Genomic DNA, 17,208 nt, shown 5'->3' with positions numbered 1-17,208 from the left:
GTCGCGGCGCGATGACGTCAGCGTGTGCGCGCGGCGGCGGCGGTTGCGGCCTCTCCGCCATGTCGAAGACCGTGGCATATTTCTACGACCCGGACGTGGGCAACTTCCACTACGGTGAGGGCAGGGCCGGGCGCGGGGCCGGGGCGCTGGTGGGGGCCCCGAGGAGAGGGGAAGGACTCGGCGGGAGGGGCCGGGGTCCCCTCCCCCCCCCCTCCCGTTCTGGTGCGGGGGCTGGTGCCGCAGCTCCTCCGTCCCAGTCGGGGGGCTGGTGCAACCCTCCCCCCGACACACGCACACGCGTCTCAGTATCCTAGTCAGGGGACTGGTACAACACACTCCCACACACGAACATCCTAGTCAGGGGACTGGTATAGCGTGCACACACATACACATCCCAGTCAGGGGACTAGTAAACCCCCCTGCATACACACACATCCCAGGCAGGAGACTGGTGCAACACCCCCCACACATATACACACGCACACATCTCAGGGGACTGGTACAACTCACCACCCCTCCCCACACACACGCTCATCCCAGTCAGGGGTCCAGTACAGTGTCTTTGTCCCTTCAGCTCTCACTTTGGAGTGCCTGTATCCCCCTGCCACCCTGAGTTAGGATCAGGGGGCTGGTGCAACCCTCCTTCTCCCATCCTGGCTCAGAGGGTTTGTACACTCCTGATCCTTGCTTGGGGGTCAGTACAGTCCCCTCCCCCCAACATGGTCAGGGACTAATGCACCTGACTCTTCCCCAACCCCAGTTTAGGGGATCTTAGAGTCCCCCCCTTCCAGATCCTGTCTTGGAGGACAAGTTCTCTCCATGCTTCTCCCCATCCCAGCCTGGGGGCCTGGTAGGCCCCCTGCTCTGGTCCATGCTCAGGGAGCCACTGCTCATCCTTTTCTCCCTGCAAGGCCCAGCACAGAAAGGTGGCTCAGAGGGCTGGGTCCCCCTACCTCCATCCCAAATGTGTGCTGCTCTGGCGGAGGGGTGGCTTGAGGGGGGCCAGGACCATGAATCCCCGTGTTGTTTCCCTTCCAGGAGCAGGGCACCCCATGAAGCCACATCGCCTGGCACTGACTCACAGCCTGGTCCTGCACTATGGACTCTACAAGAAGATGATCGTAAGCATCTCTTCTCTTGGGGCATATGGCTCTGGCAGGGCACGTGGGACCCTCACCCCGACTCCTGGAGAAGCTATGGCTATGGGAAGTACCTCTGGCCAGACAGCCATTGGAGGGAGCTATTTATCCCTGGGCAGACAGGAAAGGTGTTGGAGATCCATGCTCTATCCTGATTTTCAGGGCTTATTTTTACTGCCAACTCCAAACAATGGCATCTGTTTTAAGGCTCAGGCTGTGTTAGTAAGTTGTCCAGAGGTTTTTCATGTTGCTGCTTCTTGTTCGGCTTCACATGTATCACAGCAGGTAACAGAGTTTTTACAGACAGGGTTGCATGTGGTCTTGGGCTTTTTCACTAACATGAGCTCCCAGCATACCACCCAGAGCTGATTTGAACTATAACGGAGAGAGGTCATCATTGGCTGTCAGCGTCATGTTCAAACTTGTGCTTAGCGTACTGTACCTGGAGCTGAAGCTGTGACAGTGGGAAATGTATGAAATTTCAGTGTCTATAACTGCTTCTGGGAAGGACCCAGAGACTACTGTGAGGTTACATGTCCTAGGTCACTATTCCTATCTCATCCTTGCTAAATGTTTTCCAGCGTGGTCTTCAAAGTCCTTATTGCCTAACCATCTCACACGATCTAGTTCAGTTCTTTCCTCTCAGTTCTTTCAGTTCTTTCCTCTCATTGCCATTAGAAAGATTTTCTGAAGTCTGGCTTGTGTAAACCTGATAAAATATGATTAACATGCAGTAATAATAAAAAAGCAAACTTGATTCTCTGTATCTTTCAAGAAAGGAACTAATGTTGCAATAGTAGAATATGGCTACAAATCTGTGGTACAAATTGTGAAATATGTTATTTCACTTGGAGCAGGTGGGATTGAACTGGGCCCTTCCCTAGAATCCTCATTTCATTTTGTGTCCGTTCTCATAGCACAGTGGGAAAAAAAAAAAAAAGAAAAAGTAAAGATCTTAACAGTATAGGATGTGTAGTTTAATGGTACAAGATTAAGGAGGAATGTTAAAACACATGCATCTACCTGTTACTTTTGAGACAGCTTTTGCACATTTTGACATGCAGAATATGCCCTCTCCAGCTGCTGAATGTTTTGGAGCAACTTGTTTTGTCTCTTTAGCTTGTTCTGGTTTTCAGTATTGAGAGATTGCCTCTAAACTGTTTCAGACGATTGAAGGATTTAATTCTTGTGCTGCCTGGCATGGTGCCAGGTCATGATATCTGATTCAGAGGCCAGATTTAACTGCTAGCTATTGTCTCTGTAGCCCATAATCTATTTGATGTGCCTTAGGGAAAGGTCATGACCCAGAATGTTTTTCTAAATGTTGATCTATACACTACAGCTCCAGGCACTTCTGTTTTTTATATATGTATATATATGGTGTATATAGATATATATCTATATATGGGTATATATATATAAAATTACATGTTTGATATGTATTTGATGTTTTATATTTTTTTATATACAATTTTATTATGATTATATAAATAAATAAAACACTTTACAAAACAGAAACTTCCACTGTTATTCACGTGTCTGAACTCGATGACCTAGGAAGTTACTTGAATGCGTTTTTAAAACTGTTTGGAGGAGATGTGATTGCAAGTTACTGGTAAGCAGGTAACTGCAAGTAAGACTTGTTTTGAGGTTCTATGGATGAAAGCGTGATCAACCTGTCTCAGTGATGTGTTTTCACATTTGCAGCATGTTTTAGGGATAAGTCATGAGCTGTTGTAAAAACATAGTGATTGTACAAATCTGTCAGACAGAAATGTGCAAATACCAGGCTCTTTCCAGCTAGACCAGGCACTTCTCCAGATTTTAGATAGCTTCCTGTGTTCCCTCATGCCCAGCATTAAGTTAAGCAAAACTATAACCAATTCCACTGAACTATCAAAAACCTGACCAGTATTTGATTGTCATGATACCAGAAAAAGCCCATACTTAAAAACACCTGTCAAATACTTGAAATTCAGGCAATGCTGAGATCGGAATTGTGCCATTGTGAGCACTAGAGAACAGGATATTTACAGTGTCTTCTCCAGTTTCTGGGAAGGACAAGAGGCAAAATTCGTGTGAGGGTGATAGCAGTGTTTTAGTGCATCTTTTTAGGACAAAGTGTCAGCAGCCAAACCTGTACAAGTGGGGAAGAGGGAGAAGGTAGATCTCAGCTGTACCTGCCATCTGTGCAAGCAATTTTGTTGTTGTCTTGTGCTATACTGGTGCCTGGCATTTGTCACAGGGTCACATTCAAGCTTTTCAATGAGATGCTAAGATGCAGCAGTGGAATTTTGCTTGATAGAATATGTAAAATAAATTTGGTGTATTTAAACATTAAAAAAGTTCCCTTGTGGAACTTGTTGGTATTTGGTAGAATCAAATCCTTTTGATTTGCAGCTGTCATGGTAAGAGCTTGTGCAGGTGGAGTGACCTGTAACAGCTGAATGTTCAGCCATCTATAGGAACCGGCCTCATGAGGGCATGATTTTCTGTGTGTGTATTGGCAGGAGAAATAAGAAAGGATTGGGAAGTTAGTCCCTACTCCACATGCTAGTAGAAAGTAGCACATTCCATAGTTGAGTTTTCCTTCATCTGTCTTGGTGTCCCATCCTTTCCTATCTGCTCTACTTCTTCACTGTGGGATTCCCAGACCTTATCACCTAAGTGGGCATGTCTGCTTTCCCTTTGAGTTTCTTATCTAACGAGTCTGCCTCAGAAAGGCCTGGTCTTCTTTCTCCTCCCAACCTCTGAGACTTTTTCTCCATGTCTGCTGATTCTTTCCTTTTTATCTTCTCAGATACATCTTTGCCTTTTAACCAAACTGCTTTCAGCTCTGTGCTGCTTTGGTTCTGACAGTTGAGACCATAGAGACCTCAAGAAAAAGTTGCCCTGTTCCCAACTCCTTTCATTGGCATCTTAAAAGAATTACCTGCTGTAGCAATCACAGGGGAAATCTAGCTGAAGCATATTCAGGGCACACAGAATCTTTAGAGAATTTAGTTTCCAAATTTTTACTGTAAATGAGTGATTTTCTATGAATAACTTCTCAAGATTTGGGATTTTTCCTACAGAAACAGCAAAAAGCATATTCTGACATGACACTTCTAAATGTCAAATCCATGCCTGAGTGAGGCAGTAGGCAGAGCTATATACTTTGCCCTATTTTTAGCCATGAAGCCAGCTGGGTTTGGAGGGTTTTTTAGTTATATTTTCCATAAAATGTCATCCTGAGGCAGAAAACCACACAGGAAACTTCATCTTGAATAGTCAGTGACTGGCAAAGTTACGAGTAAGTAAAACCAAGAGATTATTGGTCAACTGTGATTATAAAAGGTCCTACTAACTTTATGTTATGGTTACATCATTATCTGCCCTTTCTGCCTTTTCCATATAAAAGACTGCTGTTCTGTCAAGGTAATTGAAGCTGGTTTTATCTGTTGACATCTTTCCCAGCTTGTTTGCGGCTGTGGTATGTGGACAGGTGGTGATCCAGTCTTTAAGGCTCAGTATTGCTGAAACAGAAGGAGTTGTACTGCTGCCTGTCTGCTCTGTTCTCACTGCTTTCCTTGTGCTGCATCTGGAAGCTGTTGGATCCCTTTGTGAGCTGATGTGACTCAATAACTCGGCAAAACCAGAAAAACAATCTGCTGAATTAGCAAAATGAGAGAGCCTACAGAGGGGGTTGAGTGCCAGAGCCTGCTTAGGAAAGCAGGTGGGGTTGTATGGCTGGGAGCGTGGTGAAGGGGAAAAGGTGGAAGGAGTCAGGTTTTCCCTTCTACTAGTAGTTGATTCAGTCTTGAAGTTTTGGGTCCTTTTCTTCTCCTTTCTGTTTTGGGTCCCCAGTCACTACTTAATATCCGAGAGAACTTCTTAATATCCTGTGAGATTTGTTTCTTCTCCATGAGGATTCTTTAGTGTTGCTTTTGGTCTTGTTTGATTTAATCAGTCCTCTGGACTCCCAAGAGATGTCTGCCTAGATCTTCATGGGGAATAGGTCTTGCCTTCTGCTTTAGCAGCTGCTAAGTGGAAGCTAACGGGTCATCATTTTGAGTCATTTCATCTTCCTTGCATGAGTTGCCGCAAACAGTGTCCTGCAAGAAACACTGAAGCCTGCACATGCCTGTGGAAAACACCATTCCGTATCCAGGTCAATATACAGTTACGCAGTAAAGGAGACTGTGTTTGTTAGGGTCTCTAGAAAAATATCCTCTGCTGTGTATGAGTAGTACTTAGGATAGTTGATTTAATACTGAGGAGAGCATCCAAAATACGGCAGGTGAGAATGTTCCTTTAAAAACTAGCATGACTGGCACTTGCAGAAAGAGATTACCTGAGTAGAGGAAAGTATAATAGCCTCTGCAGCCCTCTTTTAGAGAATCTGCAGGGCTTATCTGGTGGACTTCACAATGAATTTTCAAACATTTGACTTCAATCTTTGTTTTTCAAAATGGCAAAATTATTTTTCTTTAAAAATTATGGAATAAATAAGGTTTAAGAATAAGGCTACCACATTCTCAATGAAGTATGTTTATACTGCACCCAGATTATGGGCTTTTAGTTATATTTTGCAGCTATGTGAACTTACAAGGAGGTGTTTATCGGTCTGCATGAGTTTATACTGCTTTATGATACTAATACAGGTCTCATATTTAGCCTAAGAAACAGTCATGCTGATAGAAGCTGCCTTGACGTATTTTCCCTCCAGAGACAAGCTCATGCTTTTCCATGTTTTACCATGTTCCACTTCTTCCCAGAAAGGCATGCTTTAGTTGAAACAAACTGGGAAACAGAAAAGTTCCCCCTTACTGATTTCAATGGAGTTTTAATTTCCCCACATTGGATAGGTGGTGTTAATTTTTAACTTAATATATATTAAGATACTCACTCTTAAGTGCTAAATTGGCAATTGTGTGCTGTCATGAAAACCTTAATTTGAATTTATCCAATTCCCTGACCATTTTAGACAACTTTCAAAAGGAAATAAAGCTTATATAACCTGTCCCATTTGTCCACAAGCGGTCTAAATAACTTTTGAACCTATCAGCCCATTACAGACAAATCTGACAGAGGGACAGAAATCTTCACTTTTTCAAAGTATTAGAAATTCTCTGAAAGCTGGTGACTGATGAGGGAATAGTGTCCCTCAATGAAGAAAAAAAATAAGTCTAAACTCAGCTATTCTCTTTTACTGGCTTGCCAGTTGGCCAGTAAAGAGTATATGTGTATGTATACACATACATGGAAGAGAACTGACCTACTACTGAGATAAATGAGCCTGGGGTGTGTGTAGGATGTGGGGAGTTTTGTAGTGGGGGAAAGAAGGAATCAGATTTATGTGGCGAGAGCTGTAGTTATTGCTGGAGATGGGGATATGGTTAAGAGGCAAATCAGTAGTAAAATGGGCTTCATGGAGCATCTTGTTGAATTTAAATGAACATGTATGTCAGGGAGCCAAACATGTATTGGAATATTTTTGGATATACCTCATGCAGGTCATTTGTCAATTAGTTTGAGATTTATTTTTTTTTTTTTTTTAGTCAAAGCAAATGCAGTTCTGGATAGGAAATAAGTCTTGTCTTTCTTTCTTGAAGGTTTTCAAACCATATCAGGCATCCCAGCATGACATGTGCCGGTTCCACTCTGAGGATTACATAGATTTCTTGCAGAGAGTGAGTCCCAACAACATGCAGGGATTCACCAAAAGCCTCAATGCCTTCAACGTGGGTGATGACTGGTGAGTCCTCTGTGCCTTCTGTGAATCCCGAGTCATAAAGGCTAATATGATCCTCAATTTCTTATATCTGGAGAGCTCTCCTTGAACGTACTGTTTTCTCCCTCTCCCTCTCCTTCTCCCTCTCTTTCTTTTTTCTTTCTTTTTTTTGAACAAGAATGAATTACATATCCATCTTGATCGTATCAGATTACTGGAACCTCCTTGCTTCCTTTCCCTTCTCTTTTTAACTCTTTGCAGTCCTTGTTTGTAGATTTATTTTTAGACTGTAAGCTTGTTGGGTTGGAGATTTTATCTCTACTTGTTCTCACAGAGCCTCCAATTCTTGAACATGCTAACTACTTTTTAAAATAATTGCCTGTCATTTTAGCTATCTCAGTGTGTGCATGTAAAACTTGAGGTAGCTTAGAGAGCCTGATTTTCAGGCAGAACTGTGCAGGTATTCATGCAGCTGTACAAAGCCACATTAAATCTTGTTGAGAGTACTCAGTTCTAATCTTTAACATTTGTGAGAGTTGATGACATGGAAAAAATATGTGGAAAGGTTCCCTGTGTGACTAAAGAAGTGTAGACAATACCTTGTCTGGTTGAAGAAAATGAGGGCTGTCACAGAATAGTGTTCTTATGTGTTCTTTAGGGGAGAAATCTGTAAATACTACAACAGCAGAAGTTATAATAGCTATAGAACAGTGCTATCCCAAGAAGGTATTAGTTTAGCTTGTTTTAAGCATGTAGTCTTGGAATCAAAAGATTGTTCCATAACCTTGCTGCTGTGATGATCAGAAATCATCCTCTTATCAGAGATGAGGGGGAAAAGGCAATCTTTAAGTCATTACTTGCCTCTGAATGAAATTTGCAGTGTGAAGCTGAAGGTCAGTGACACGGGGTTCCACATCCTGTGTGTCCGTACTCTCCCAGAGATCGTGATGCCTGGACTAGCTCTTTGTGGTGGGATGGATCATGCCTTGGTGCTGTCTTAAGAGCAGCATGCATCTCTGACTTCAACATGCTGCACTGTGTGCTGGCAAATGGAGGGGGCAGGATCTTCCAAATACAGCCAGTGGGAAGATGCTGTGGGAGCAGACTAGTCCTTCCTTCTCCTCAGCGCAGTTTCATACTCCATGCCTTAGTTTTGTACATGTCAGCAGAGCTGTGGGACGGACTTTGGTGTACGTTTTGAGCAGCACAGCCTTTTCAGGCCTAACTTGAAAGCTTTGGTAATCATTAGCAAATTCACTGAGTTTTCCATTGTGTTTGCAGCCAGATTGCTACCTGTTGGTACTCAGTGTGTTATAAGAAGGGTCAGAAGGATCTCAAATTAACTTTTTCACAGAGAATGAGTTTTGATCTTGCTCAGGAAATGTCCCTGGACTGTTTTATTCCCAGCTTTGCTGTATTCCCAGCCTTGCTCTGGAGAGATGTGGAAGACATTCTGTATTTGAACTATTGTTTCTTTTTCAGTCCAGTGTTTCCAGGCCTCTTTGAATTTTGCTCTCGCTATACTGGGGCCTCCCTGCAGGGAGCAACACAGCTGAATAACAAGGTAACTGAGCTGATACGATTATCTTTTGAAACATATATAGAAGCTAATTCGTTATTAATTTAAGGACAAACTCCTGTGTGTGTTTTTTTACAACAACATAGTAAGCGCTGCTGTGTTACTGGATACATATTTAGTGTTGCAGGATTTGACTATTCCTGTACCATCAGAGGTAACTCTTTGGTAGATGTTTAATCCAGTAAGAGGTTGCTAAATCTTCACTGTGGAAATGCACTAACAAGGCTGCCCAGATGATCTTAAAAAGTGGGTCTCCTGAGGAGGAAGAAAGAAAAACTCCAGAGGTTTGAGAGTATTTTAGAGGGACAACACTTCAGAGTCTAGTAAGTGTAAAGACAAGTGTGGGAGCAAACTATACATGCTAGGTGCTTTGTCTAGTACTGTCTGGAGGGGGAACAGTGGTGGTAGCAGGTGATTTTTCTTGTTCTGCAGAGGAATATACAGTATATGACTAATCCAGCGTGGACATGATGTAGCAAACTGCTACCTGGACTGGAGCGAGGTGGAGCTTCACAATGGCCTGCATAGGTGTAGGAAAGGGCAGAGAGGTGTTTGGAGGCAACAGTGCTGGGCAGATTGAAGTCCCTGCTGACTGGAGATGTGGGTGGAGGGTGATTGTTACCATGTTCTCATCTAAACTAATTTATCTTTCCTCTCCTAGATCTGTGATATTGCAATAAACTGGGCTGGGGGTCTGCATCATGCCAAAAAGTTTGAGGTAATGAGACAAATCTGAATACTTCTCTGTCTTTTCGAGGACCGTGCTCTGTGCTGATCCTATTCTAACGCTGTTTGGTTTTCTTTGTATTGCAGGCTTCTGGTTTTTGCTACGTTAATGACATAGTTATCGGCATCCTGGAGCTGCTTAAGTAAGAACGTGGAGCAAGTGCAGAGCCATCCTGGCCAGCTTGTGGTTTTCTTTTAGTGCTTCTTTGATATGCTGTCTCTGTTCTCTCTCTCTTCTTTGATTGATTTATGTCTTTTCCATTCTAGAGTTTCAGAAGGCCAAGAACTTGGTCTTTCAGCCTGATCTCTTCTTTAGACATAAGACTGGAGTTAGAATATGGTGCTTTGGTGATAATGGAGAGTTCTTAAATTCTGTTTCTCTATAAATTTGTGAAATATCCATTTTGGAGTTTTCATGAATCTCAGCATTTTTGCCAGGGTGAGCCTTTTTTAGGTAAATGGCTTACTGGAAATAAAGCAGAGTTAAATGACTCTCACATTCTTCTTGATTTGCTTGACTGGCTTAAGAACAGGACTTAGGCATGGATGATCAAAGGGTATCTGTTTCGAGTAGAAAAGAGTCTCTTTTTTTTTAACAGAAAGGAAAATCAGATTGGAAAGAAGAGTTACAGAAATATGTTCCATTTCTTGGATTAGTCTTTGATTTTGTCCTCTCAAGTCCACTACTCGTGTCTATACCTCAGGCATTAGGTTGTGGAATCAGAAAAGATTTGGGGGCTGGCCAGGAGATAGTTACATGATTGGTGGCAAGCTTACTAGCTAACAAGTCACATTTATGGAACATGCACAGATTTCTTGCATCTCTTCCATCTATGCCAGTTTTTCCTACTTTATGTTTGGAACCTCAGATCTTCACTATTATATCTCTGAACACGCATTTTTCAGTCTCGTGTGTTAGGATCTCACATGTCAGAGGCTTCAAGTACAGCCTCATTACTCCTCAAGGAAGATTATAATATGTCTTTATTCCTTTGTTCCCTTTTTTGGGGGAGCCATTTCCACAGGAGGTGGCTGCATGCTTGAGTCTCTGAGTTTGCATCTCACCGCAGGGATATGGTGGTCCCTCTGCTCTTAGAAGGTCCCTTTCTCCCTTTGGCAGTAGTGTACAAAGGCTGGGTGTGCATCCCCTTTTTTTCCTTGCTGTTGTTTGTGTGGGGGGGTGAATCATCTGGGTTGCCTTAAATGGTTTCGGCTTTGGTGTTGTCTGACTTTTCAGGTCTCTTCCAAATCTCCTTGGGTTTTAGACACATGTGCCAGATCCCCTGCTCTTCGGGTTGATCAGATGCCCTATTTCCTTATAAAAGGTTGCAAAAGTTCTACCAGCTGAGTGGGCAGCTCCACAGTTGGCAGGCAGGACATGACCTAGGGGTATTTCTCCAGTGCTTGACAGTACTGAGCACTGCCGTGTGCATTGACAACATTAGCTTTCACTGTTAAACCAAGGCATTTACTGATAATGATCAACCCTCATCCACCCTCTGTTTCTGTGACCCAACAGACTTTTCCTCCAGTAAATTTTGTGCCCCAAATGCTCATTTTGATGGAACAGCTGAGCCAAAGGTTGAGTCCAGTTACCTCTCTTTTCTTAGCTTCTGCCTAAATATCCATTCTGACTTCCATCATGTTCAGTGCTTGTGTCATCCCTGTCTTTGTTGATCAGCTTCTCACCATCCTCCCAGCATTGTCTCAGGGCCAATTTCCTACCTGTGAGAGTGACAGCACTGCCCTGATTTCTGCAGCCACTAGGATTTCCATCCAAGCCTCTTGTTCCTTGTTGGAACAAGGCAACTCTTCAAAATCCAACTTGTTTTCCTTAGAGCTTGCTGGCTGGGACATAGAATTGCCAGTATTCTGGCACATGGAGGGAAATAAGTGTTCTTACCTCCTTGGCTAGCTTACTATTCATTTCCAGATGTGGTTATAAATTGCTGGAGTGCTTAAAAATTAATCAACCGGCAACTGCTTAAAAATAACTTTCTAACTCCAGTGTGGCTAAAATAGTTTCTCTTTATCGTGTGCTTTCCAATATATTTCTGGCCTCATCTGAAAGCCTTCTATGCTAATATCTCCTTCTAGAAACATCAAAGAAATTATTAGAGTGGTGGGTGCATTTGTACAGACACTATATACAAATGTAACACATATCTAAAGCTATTCGATATGCCTGGAGTGGGACAGGTGTGTTCTTTCGGCAGGTGGGTTTGCGTGTAGCCTTGACTGATGGTTTTCAGAGTGCTGTACGATAGCGAAGCATGCGGGTAATGGTTTGGTTGCATGCAGAGCAGACTGTGCAATGCTGCTTTTTTGCCTGTTTCTGGCAGATACCACCCACGTGTTCTGTATATTGATATCGATATTCATCATGGAGATGGTGTCCAGGAAGCTTTCTACTTGACAGACCGTGTCATGACAGTGTCATTTCACAAATACGGGAACTATTTCTTCCCTGGTACAGGTATGTGGATTCCTTTGTAATGCAAACCTAGCCTCCCTTCAGAATCCCTTGAAAGCATTGCTGCAGTATAGAAGTGTAAAATTGAGATTACAGCTGCAGGAAAAAATGATGAAAGCAAGCACATGGAAAAGCAGCTAGAGAGGAATAGTACTGTAGTCATTTGTAAGAAGGAGGGATCGTAGCTAGCTTAGCACAGATCTTGACCTGGACCAGGTCTGGTCTGTCCACATTGCTGAAGTTTCAGAGCTGTCATGATTTTGCTGTCTTTCGATGGCTAGGTGACATGTATGAAGTTGGTGCAGAGAGTGGTCGTTATTACTGTTTGAATGTGCCTCTACGAGATGGCATTGATGACCAAAGTAAGTAGTTGTTCCTCACCTTCTCCCTTTTCCCAGTTGTTTGCTGGTTCCTTCTACTCCTGAGCCGTGACAAATCTGTCTGTCTGTCTCCTTAAAGGTTACAAACATCTCTTCCAGCCAGTCATTAACCAGGTGGTGGACTACTATCAGCCCACCTGCATAGTACTGCAGGTAAGAAAGCAAGCCTCTGTGTACATGCACATCCTTTTCTGATGCTGTAGGTTGGAGGGATATGCTATAGATTGGGTGACCCTCTATTCCCAGGGAATAAGGTCATTATAATATAACCATAAAAGAGACCCATATATAGAGAGTCATTACATCCTAGCTGAGCTGCTATCTGTAGCTCTCTGGTGAATTAGGGTAGCAAAGGTGTAGGGATGCTCATATGCGTCTGGAAAGTGATGCCTCTGTAGACAAAATTCATCTGTTCTTTTTCTGTTCCCTAGTGTGGTGCTGATTCTCTTGGTTGTGACCGTTTGGGTTGCTTTAACCTCAGTATACGAGGACATGGGTGAGTACAGCAGCGCTGGGGGCAGAGCAGTTGAAGGACCTTCCTGTATTTTGAAGGATTGCAGAGGGCCCTCTGCTGTGTGACTTGAGCTTTGACCTTGGCATTCCAGCAGCACCAACAAGTTTTTTTATTTTTTGTGACAGGAGGGACTCTCAGAACAGGGCTGCATACAAGGTGTTGCAGAGCAGTGGTTCCTAGACTAGCAGAGTTTTCAGGCTCCCTGGGTGGGATTCCTGAATGCCGGGTGTATCACACCAACAGAGCGGGTGGTTGAATGCATGGTGACGTATGGCAGAAATGACTGCATTTCTGACATGTGAGTGTGTGCTGCAGTTAACAGCTCTGACATTTCTGTTTTGAATTTCTAGGGAATGTGTGGAGTATGTAAAGAGCTTCAACATCCCCTTGCTGGTCCTGGGAGGAGGTGGCTACACAGTCCGCAATGTGGCACGATGCTGGTGAGTCTTGTCTATGCTTTTTGAAGGTCACCAGTACAACAGTTGGTGCCATATATATGCATATACATACAGCATTTTGTGCCTGAATCTACCATGTAGCTTTCTCTGGACTGAGCCCATCTTATTCTGGGTTTTCAGGACTTACGAAACATCACTGCTTGTAGAGGAAGCAATTAGCGAAGAGCTCCCATACAGTGGTAAGTTGGAGTTCCCTTGGTTTCTTCATTAGTTTAGCTAAGGTACCTGTTATACCAGTTGAAAATTAATATTTCTATCGTGCATTCACTAGAGATAAGATCAGGGCCAAAGTGACGGCACTTTCTGATCTTAGATGTGGCCTTGGTCTCCTCCTAGCTCCCACTTGTAGGTTTTGCTGGACAGAAAAATCCTTACTGTGTTATGCAGTTTGGATCATTTCAGTGACCTAGGCATTACTGCTGCTCTCTTTATTGTTTCATATAATCCTTACAATTAGAGCTGTGTATCACGATGCCCTTTAGGGTCTGGTCACAGCTGGAATGGTGGAAGAGTAACCTCTACTTCCTTGCAGAGCAGTGTGACTGGTTCTGCTCCCTTACTCCTGTGCTTTAACTTTCTTCTTCATTCCATCAGAGTACTTTGAATACTTTGCTCCAGACTTCACCCTTCATCCTGATGTCAGTACAAGGATTGAGAATCAAAATTCCAGGCAGGTGAGTGCTTGCAGACTTACCCTGCTGTCCAGCTGTGTATTCCCCAAACCCTGTGGTTAATGCTGTATCCTGTGAAACCAAGCAGAGCCCAGACAAGGAATTCTTATGGGGGCAGAAAGCTGAGGAAGTATAGGCAGAGCCTTCCCTCCGGGACGGCAGAAAGTCCTTCTGAGAGAAATGGTCTGTCGTGTTTGGGAACCTTGTTGAGTTGTCTATGTGTTTTCTGTTTCTGTATCTATCTGTTTTCTATGTGCATGAGTCTCAATGATGGTATTAACTCTGTCACCTCCTCTGCCCTTTGCACAAATGGTATTTCTCATAGCAACCACTTAGATGATGCAGGCAGGTAACAGTGCTAACAGCTGTGACTCTGTGCCGACTGTGAGATCTGATTGTGGTGATCTCCCTTTGTTTTCTCTCTAAGTAGTACTTGGATCAGATCAGACAGACAATATTTGAGAATCTGAAAATGCTGAACCACGCTCCCAGTGTGCAGATCCATGATGTCCCTTCTGACTTGCTCAGCTACGATCGCACAGATGAGCCTGATCCAGAGGAAAGAGGCTCTGAGGAAAACTACAGCAGGTACCTGCTCTATTGTTCTGGAGAAATGGGCTTCTCTTTCTATTCTTGCTGGGATCGGCAGATGATATACTAAAGACCATCTGTTTCCTGGGAACAGGAATACTAAGCCACTTCTGAGTCTCTGGTTGTATCCAGGGATCCATTCTCTACAAATATATGGTCTCCTTACAAAATATTTCACAGGGTGCTTGGCTGCAGTGCATCTTTTGACCTTCTGCATGTGAGCTAGGCCTTCTTTTCTGTCTCCAAGGGGTGCAGGATAGTGGTCTGCCTACTTATGGTGATTGTCTTTCCCCCAGGCCTGAAGCTGCCAACGAGTTCTATGATGGTGACCACGATAATGACAAAGAAAGCGACGTTGAGATCTGAGGGCTATGATGTGGGACTTTGGACTATGGGTGGTCCCACAGTGGACATTGGTGCTTGGTGCAGTGAACTGGGGCACATGTGAGCCGGCTTGCCCTCCCCTTCGTATTTGACTGCAGGTGGTGGCAGCAGAAACAGCAGCAGTGCGTGTTTCTGCTACCTGGAGAGGCAGAGAGCAGTGAAACGTGGTCCTTACTGCCTGCCATGTGTCAGGGTTCCACCTGTCACCACTCTGGGAAATGGAAATCCAAGTAGTGCTCAAATCTGTGCTGTAGACTCTGGCTGGCAGACATTCAACTACTTCCAGAGCCTGATCTGCACTGGCTTTCAGTCAGCTCCTTTAACTGCAGTGCAGGCTTCTGACAGAAAGGTGGGAGCTGGAGTGCTTGTGCCTAGAATCTCTGCCTCTCTTCAGCAACAACACGTGATACATCCCGGTTTCCCCAGCCCTCTACTCAGGTACCAATTCCTCTGAAGCTTGCACTGAGAGTTGCTTCCTGATAACCTTTCTAACCACCTGATGCTCCACAGCTTGAGGAAAACCATTCAAGAAGACAAGGCCAGTTCTGAGCTGGGGGCTGGGGGTGTGACTGGAGCAGGGAGCAGCTTGATGAAGCAGGGTAGAAGAATGTATGCAGAGTATAGTCGTGTTTGTTCCCCCCTTACTTAGTTGTGCATTCACAAGCAAGTACTGCAGCACTTGCCAACCTGGACCTAACTCTCCTGTTTTTTTATCATTCTTCAAGAGGCTAAAATCACTGTGGAACACAGGTTTGGTTGCCGAGGTCAGTACATACTGTGTCTTGCACCTTTAGTGTAGCTTCCAGCCATGTTTTCCCAGTTCACACATGACCCTTTTATGTGTTTGAAAAAGATTTGGGCTGCTCACTTGGAGTGAAAAGCATTCCTTCTTGACTGTGCCCAAGAGACATCACTCTGTTCAGGGGTGAGGGAAGCTGCTTCCTGTAACTCCTCTCTTGCCCTCACACAGCAAAGACATTTCTCTTGGCCATCCCTGCAATCTCAGAGATTGCTGCTCCATCTCCCGAGTCATCACCTGGCATCTGTCACGGTTTGGAGAATGCTGTTAGGGGAGATGGGAGGAGTTTAGCCTCATACTGTCTGTACTGTTCTGTTTGTTTACTGATGTCTTTAAACATTAAATCAAGAGGCAGTATTTTTCTTACCTGACCTGTTGTTCGTCTCTTTAATACTCATTCCTTTTTGGCTCCTGTCCTGTCAAGGACTGAGAATACATGTATCATAGGGTAGTGTCCTCTGCTGTCTCACCTGTGAAGCCTCCTTTTTGCTAGATGAATGAGGGGCATTCAGCTCCTCTTGAGTGCATGCCAGCGAGTTTTCTGCTTCAGTGCACAATGAGGAGAGAGTCTTGAATTCTTGTACGAAAGGACAGGTCCTGCTTATCCCTCTGATTCCAGTAAAAGCTTTGCAGGAAGCTACGAAGCTGGTTTAAGCAACCTTTCCAGTAATAGTTTTAAATGTTGTTTCTTTGAGTTGCAGCCTGCATAAGAATCTGCCGCATTCTCACTTTCCTAAAGCCTGTGTTAGTGACTGTTTCTCTTTGTTCATAGACCTGCCACACACTGCCTCTTCATTCCCCCTCCCCAGCCCCATGATGCTGGTCATATCTCATTTATCCATGAGCCTGCATGGATTGATGTTCTTCATATGTTCTGTACAATAGCCTCTGCCAATAAAGCTTCTATGGAAAAACAGGAGAGGTAAAAGAGGAAAAGATGATTCAGGAAGTATTGAACAGAAGGTATGTAACTTGGGATGTGAGGGCCAGAGGGAGACACTGACTTGACCGGGTCTGTTGGATGTGTTCACAGGCTACGCCTCTTCCTGTCAGGCTGTTTACACAACTGCCAGTCCAAGGTCTCAGAATTATGGCGGGGGGGGAGGGGGGCAGGTAAAACATGGCCATAAGTGAGCTACAGCTCGCTTAGCTGGTGTAAAACAGGCAATAATTCACCATTACTTCCACTGTGTGCCTAGAGAAATAGTCTTTTTGCATCCAGGATTCTCTACATTTGTTTCCTCCCTAATTGACCAGTGTCCTAGGGCAAACAACTTAGGATATCTCAGGCAATGATGTGCATTGCTCTGTGTGCACTGCCTTCTCCAGAAGGTTATAGCAGAATTAGACTAGCTATAAAGAAGGACACTGAGGCTGATCAAAGGTATAGCACAGCTTCTGTATGAGGAATGACTCAGTGGACAAGGATTCATTAGCTGGGAAGAGAAAAATGAGTTGGAAAAGGATCCGTAAGTTCTATAAAGTCACAGGTGTCAGAGAAAATCTCTCCTAATACAAGAATTAGAGGAGCATCAAATGAAGCTAGTGAGTGGTGAGCTCAAAAGAATGAGGTTGCTTTGTTCACACCTGGATGAGCAGTGCAATTTAGCATGAGGTACTGTGAATACTGAAAGCTTTTGGGGGTTCAAAAAGGGACTAGAAAAAAAAGCATCAAGGTTGTTAAATGCAAAGATACTTCTAGGTGCACATTTTTGGAGACTGAATATATATTCTGTAGAAGTATCGCTATGTGCTTGCCCTATGGTTTGTTCAGCCATATT

The 17,208-nt window shown here is 44.0% G+C and overlaps 1 protein-coding gene across 1 annotated transcript; it reads left to right on the top strand.

Annotated features, from left to right (window-relative positions):
* Positions 1-36: 36 nt before the first annotated feature.
* Positions 37-15,798, top strand: HDAC3 (histone deacetylase 3). Its single transcript, XM_062587405.1, has 15 exons — positions 37-114; positions 1,039-1,121; positions 6,734-6,876; positions 8,335-8,416; positions 9,093-9,149; positions 9,245-9,300; positions 11,500-11,633; positions 11,912-11,992; positions 12,090-12,163; positions 12,442-12,506; positions 12,875-12,964; positions 13,103-13,161; positions 13,577-13,656; positions 14,084-14,241; positions 14,541-15,798. The coding sequence occupies exons 1-15, from the start codon at positions 60-62 to the stop codon at positions 14,608-14,610; spliced, it is 1,287 nt and encodes a 428-aa protein (XP_062443389.1). The 5' UTR covers positions 37-59; the 3' UTR covers positions 14,611-15,798.
* The last annotated feature ends 1,410 nt before the right edge of the window (positions 15,799-17,208 follow it).

The sequence above is a fragment of the Rhea pennata genome, chromosome 14 (assembly GCF_028389875.1).
Source record: "Rhea pennata isolate bPtePen1 chromosome 14, bPtePen1.pri, whole genome shotgun sequence".
Classification (NCBI taxonomy): Eukaryota; Metazoa; Chordata; class Aves; order Rheiformes; family Rheidae; genus Rhea; species Rhea pennata.
This window is presented reverse-complemented; position numbering and strand designations above follow the sequence as displayed.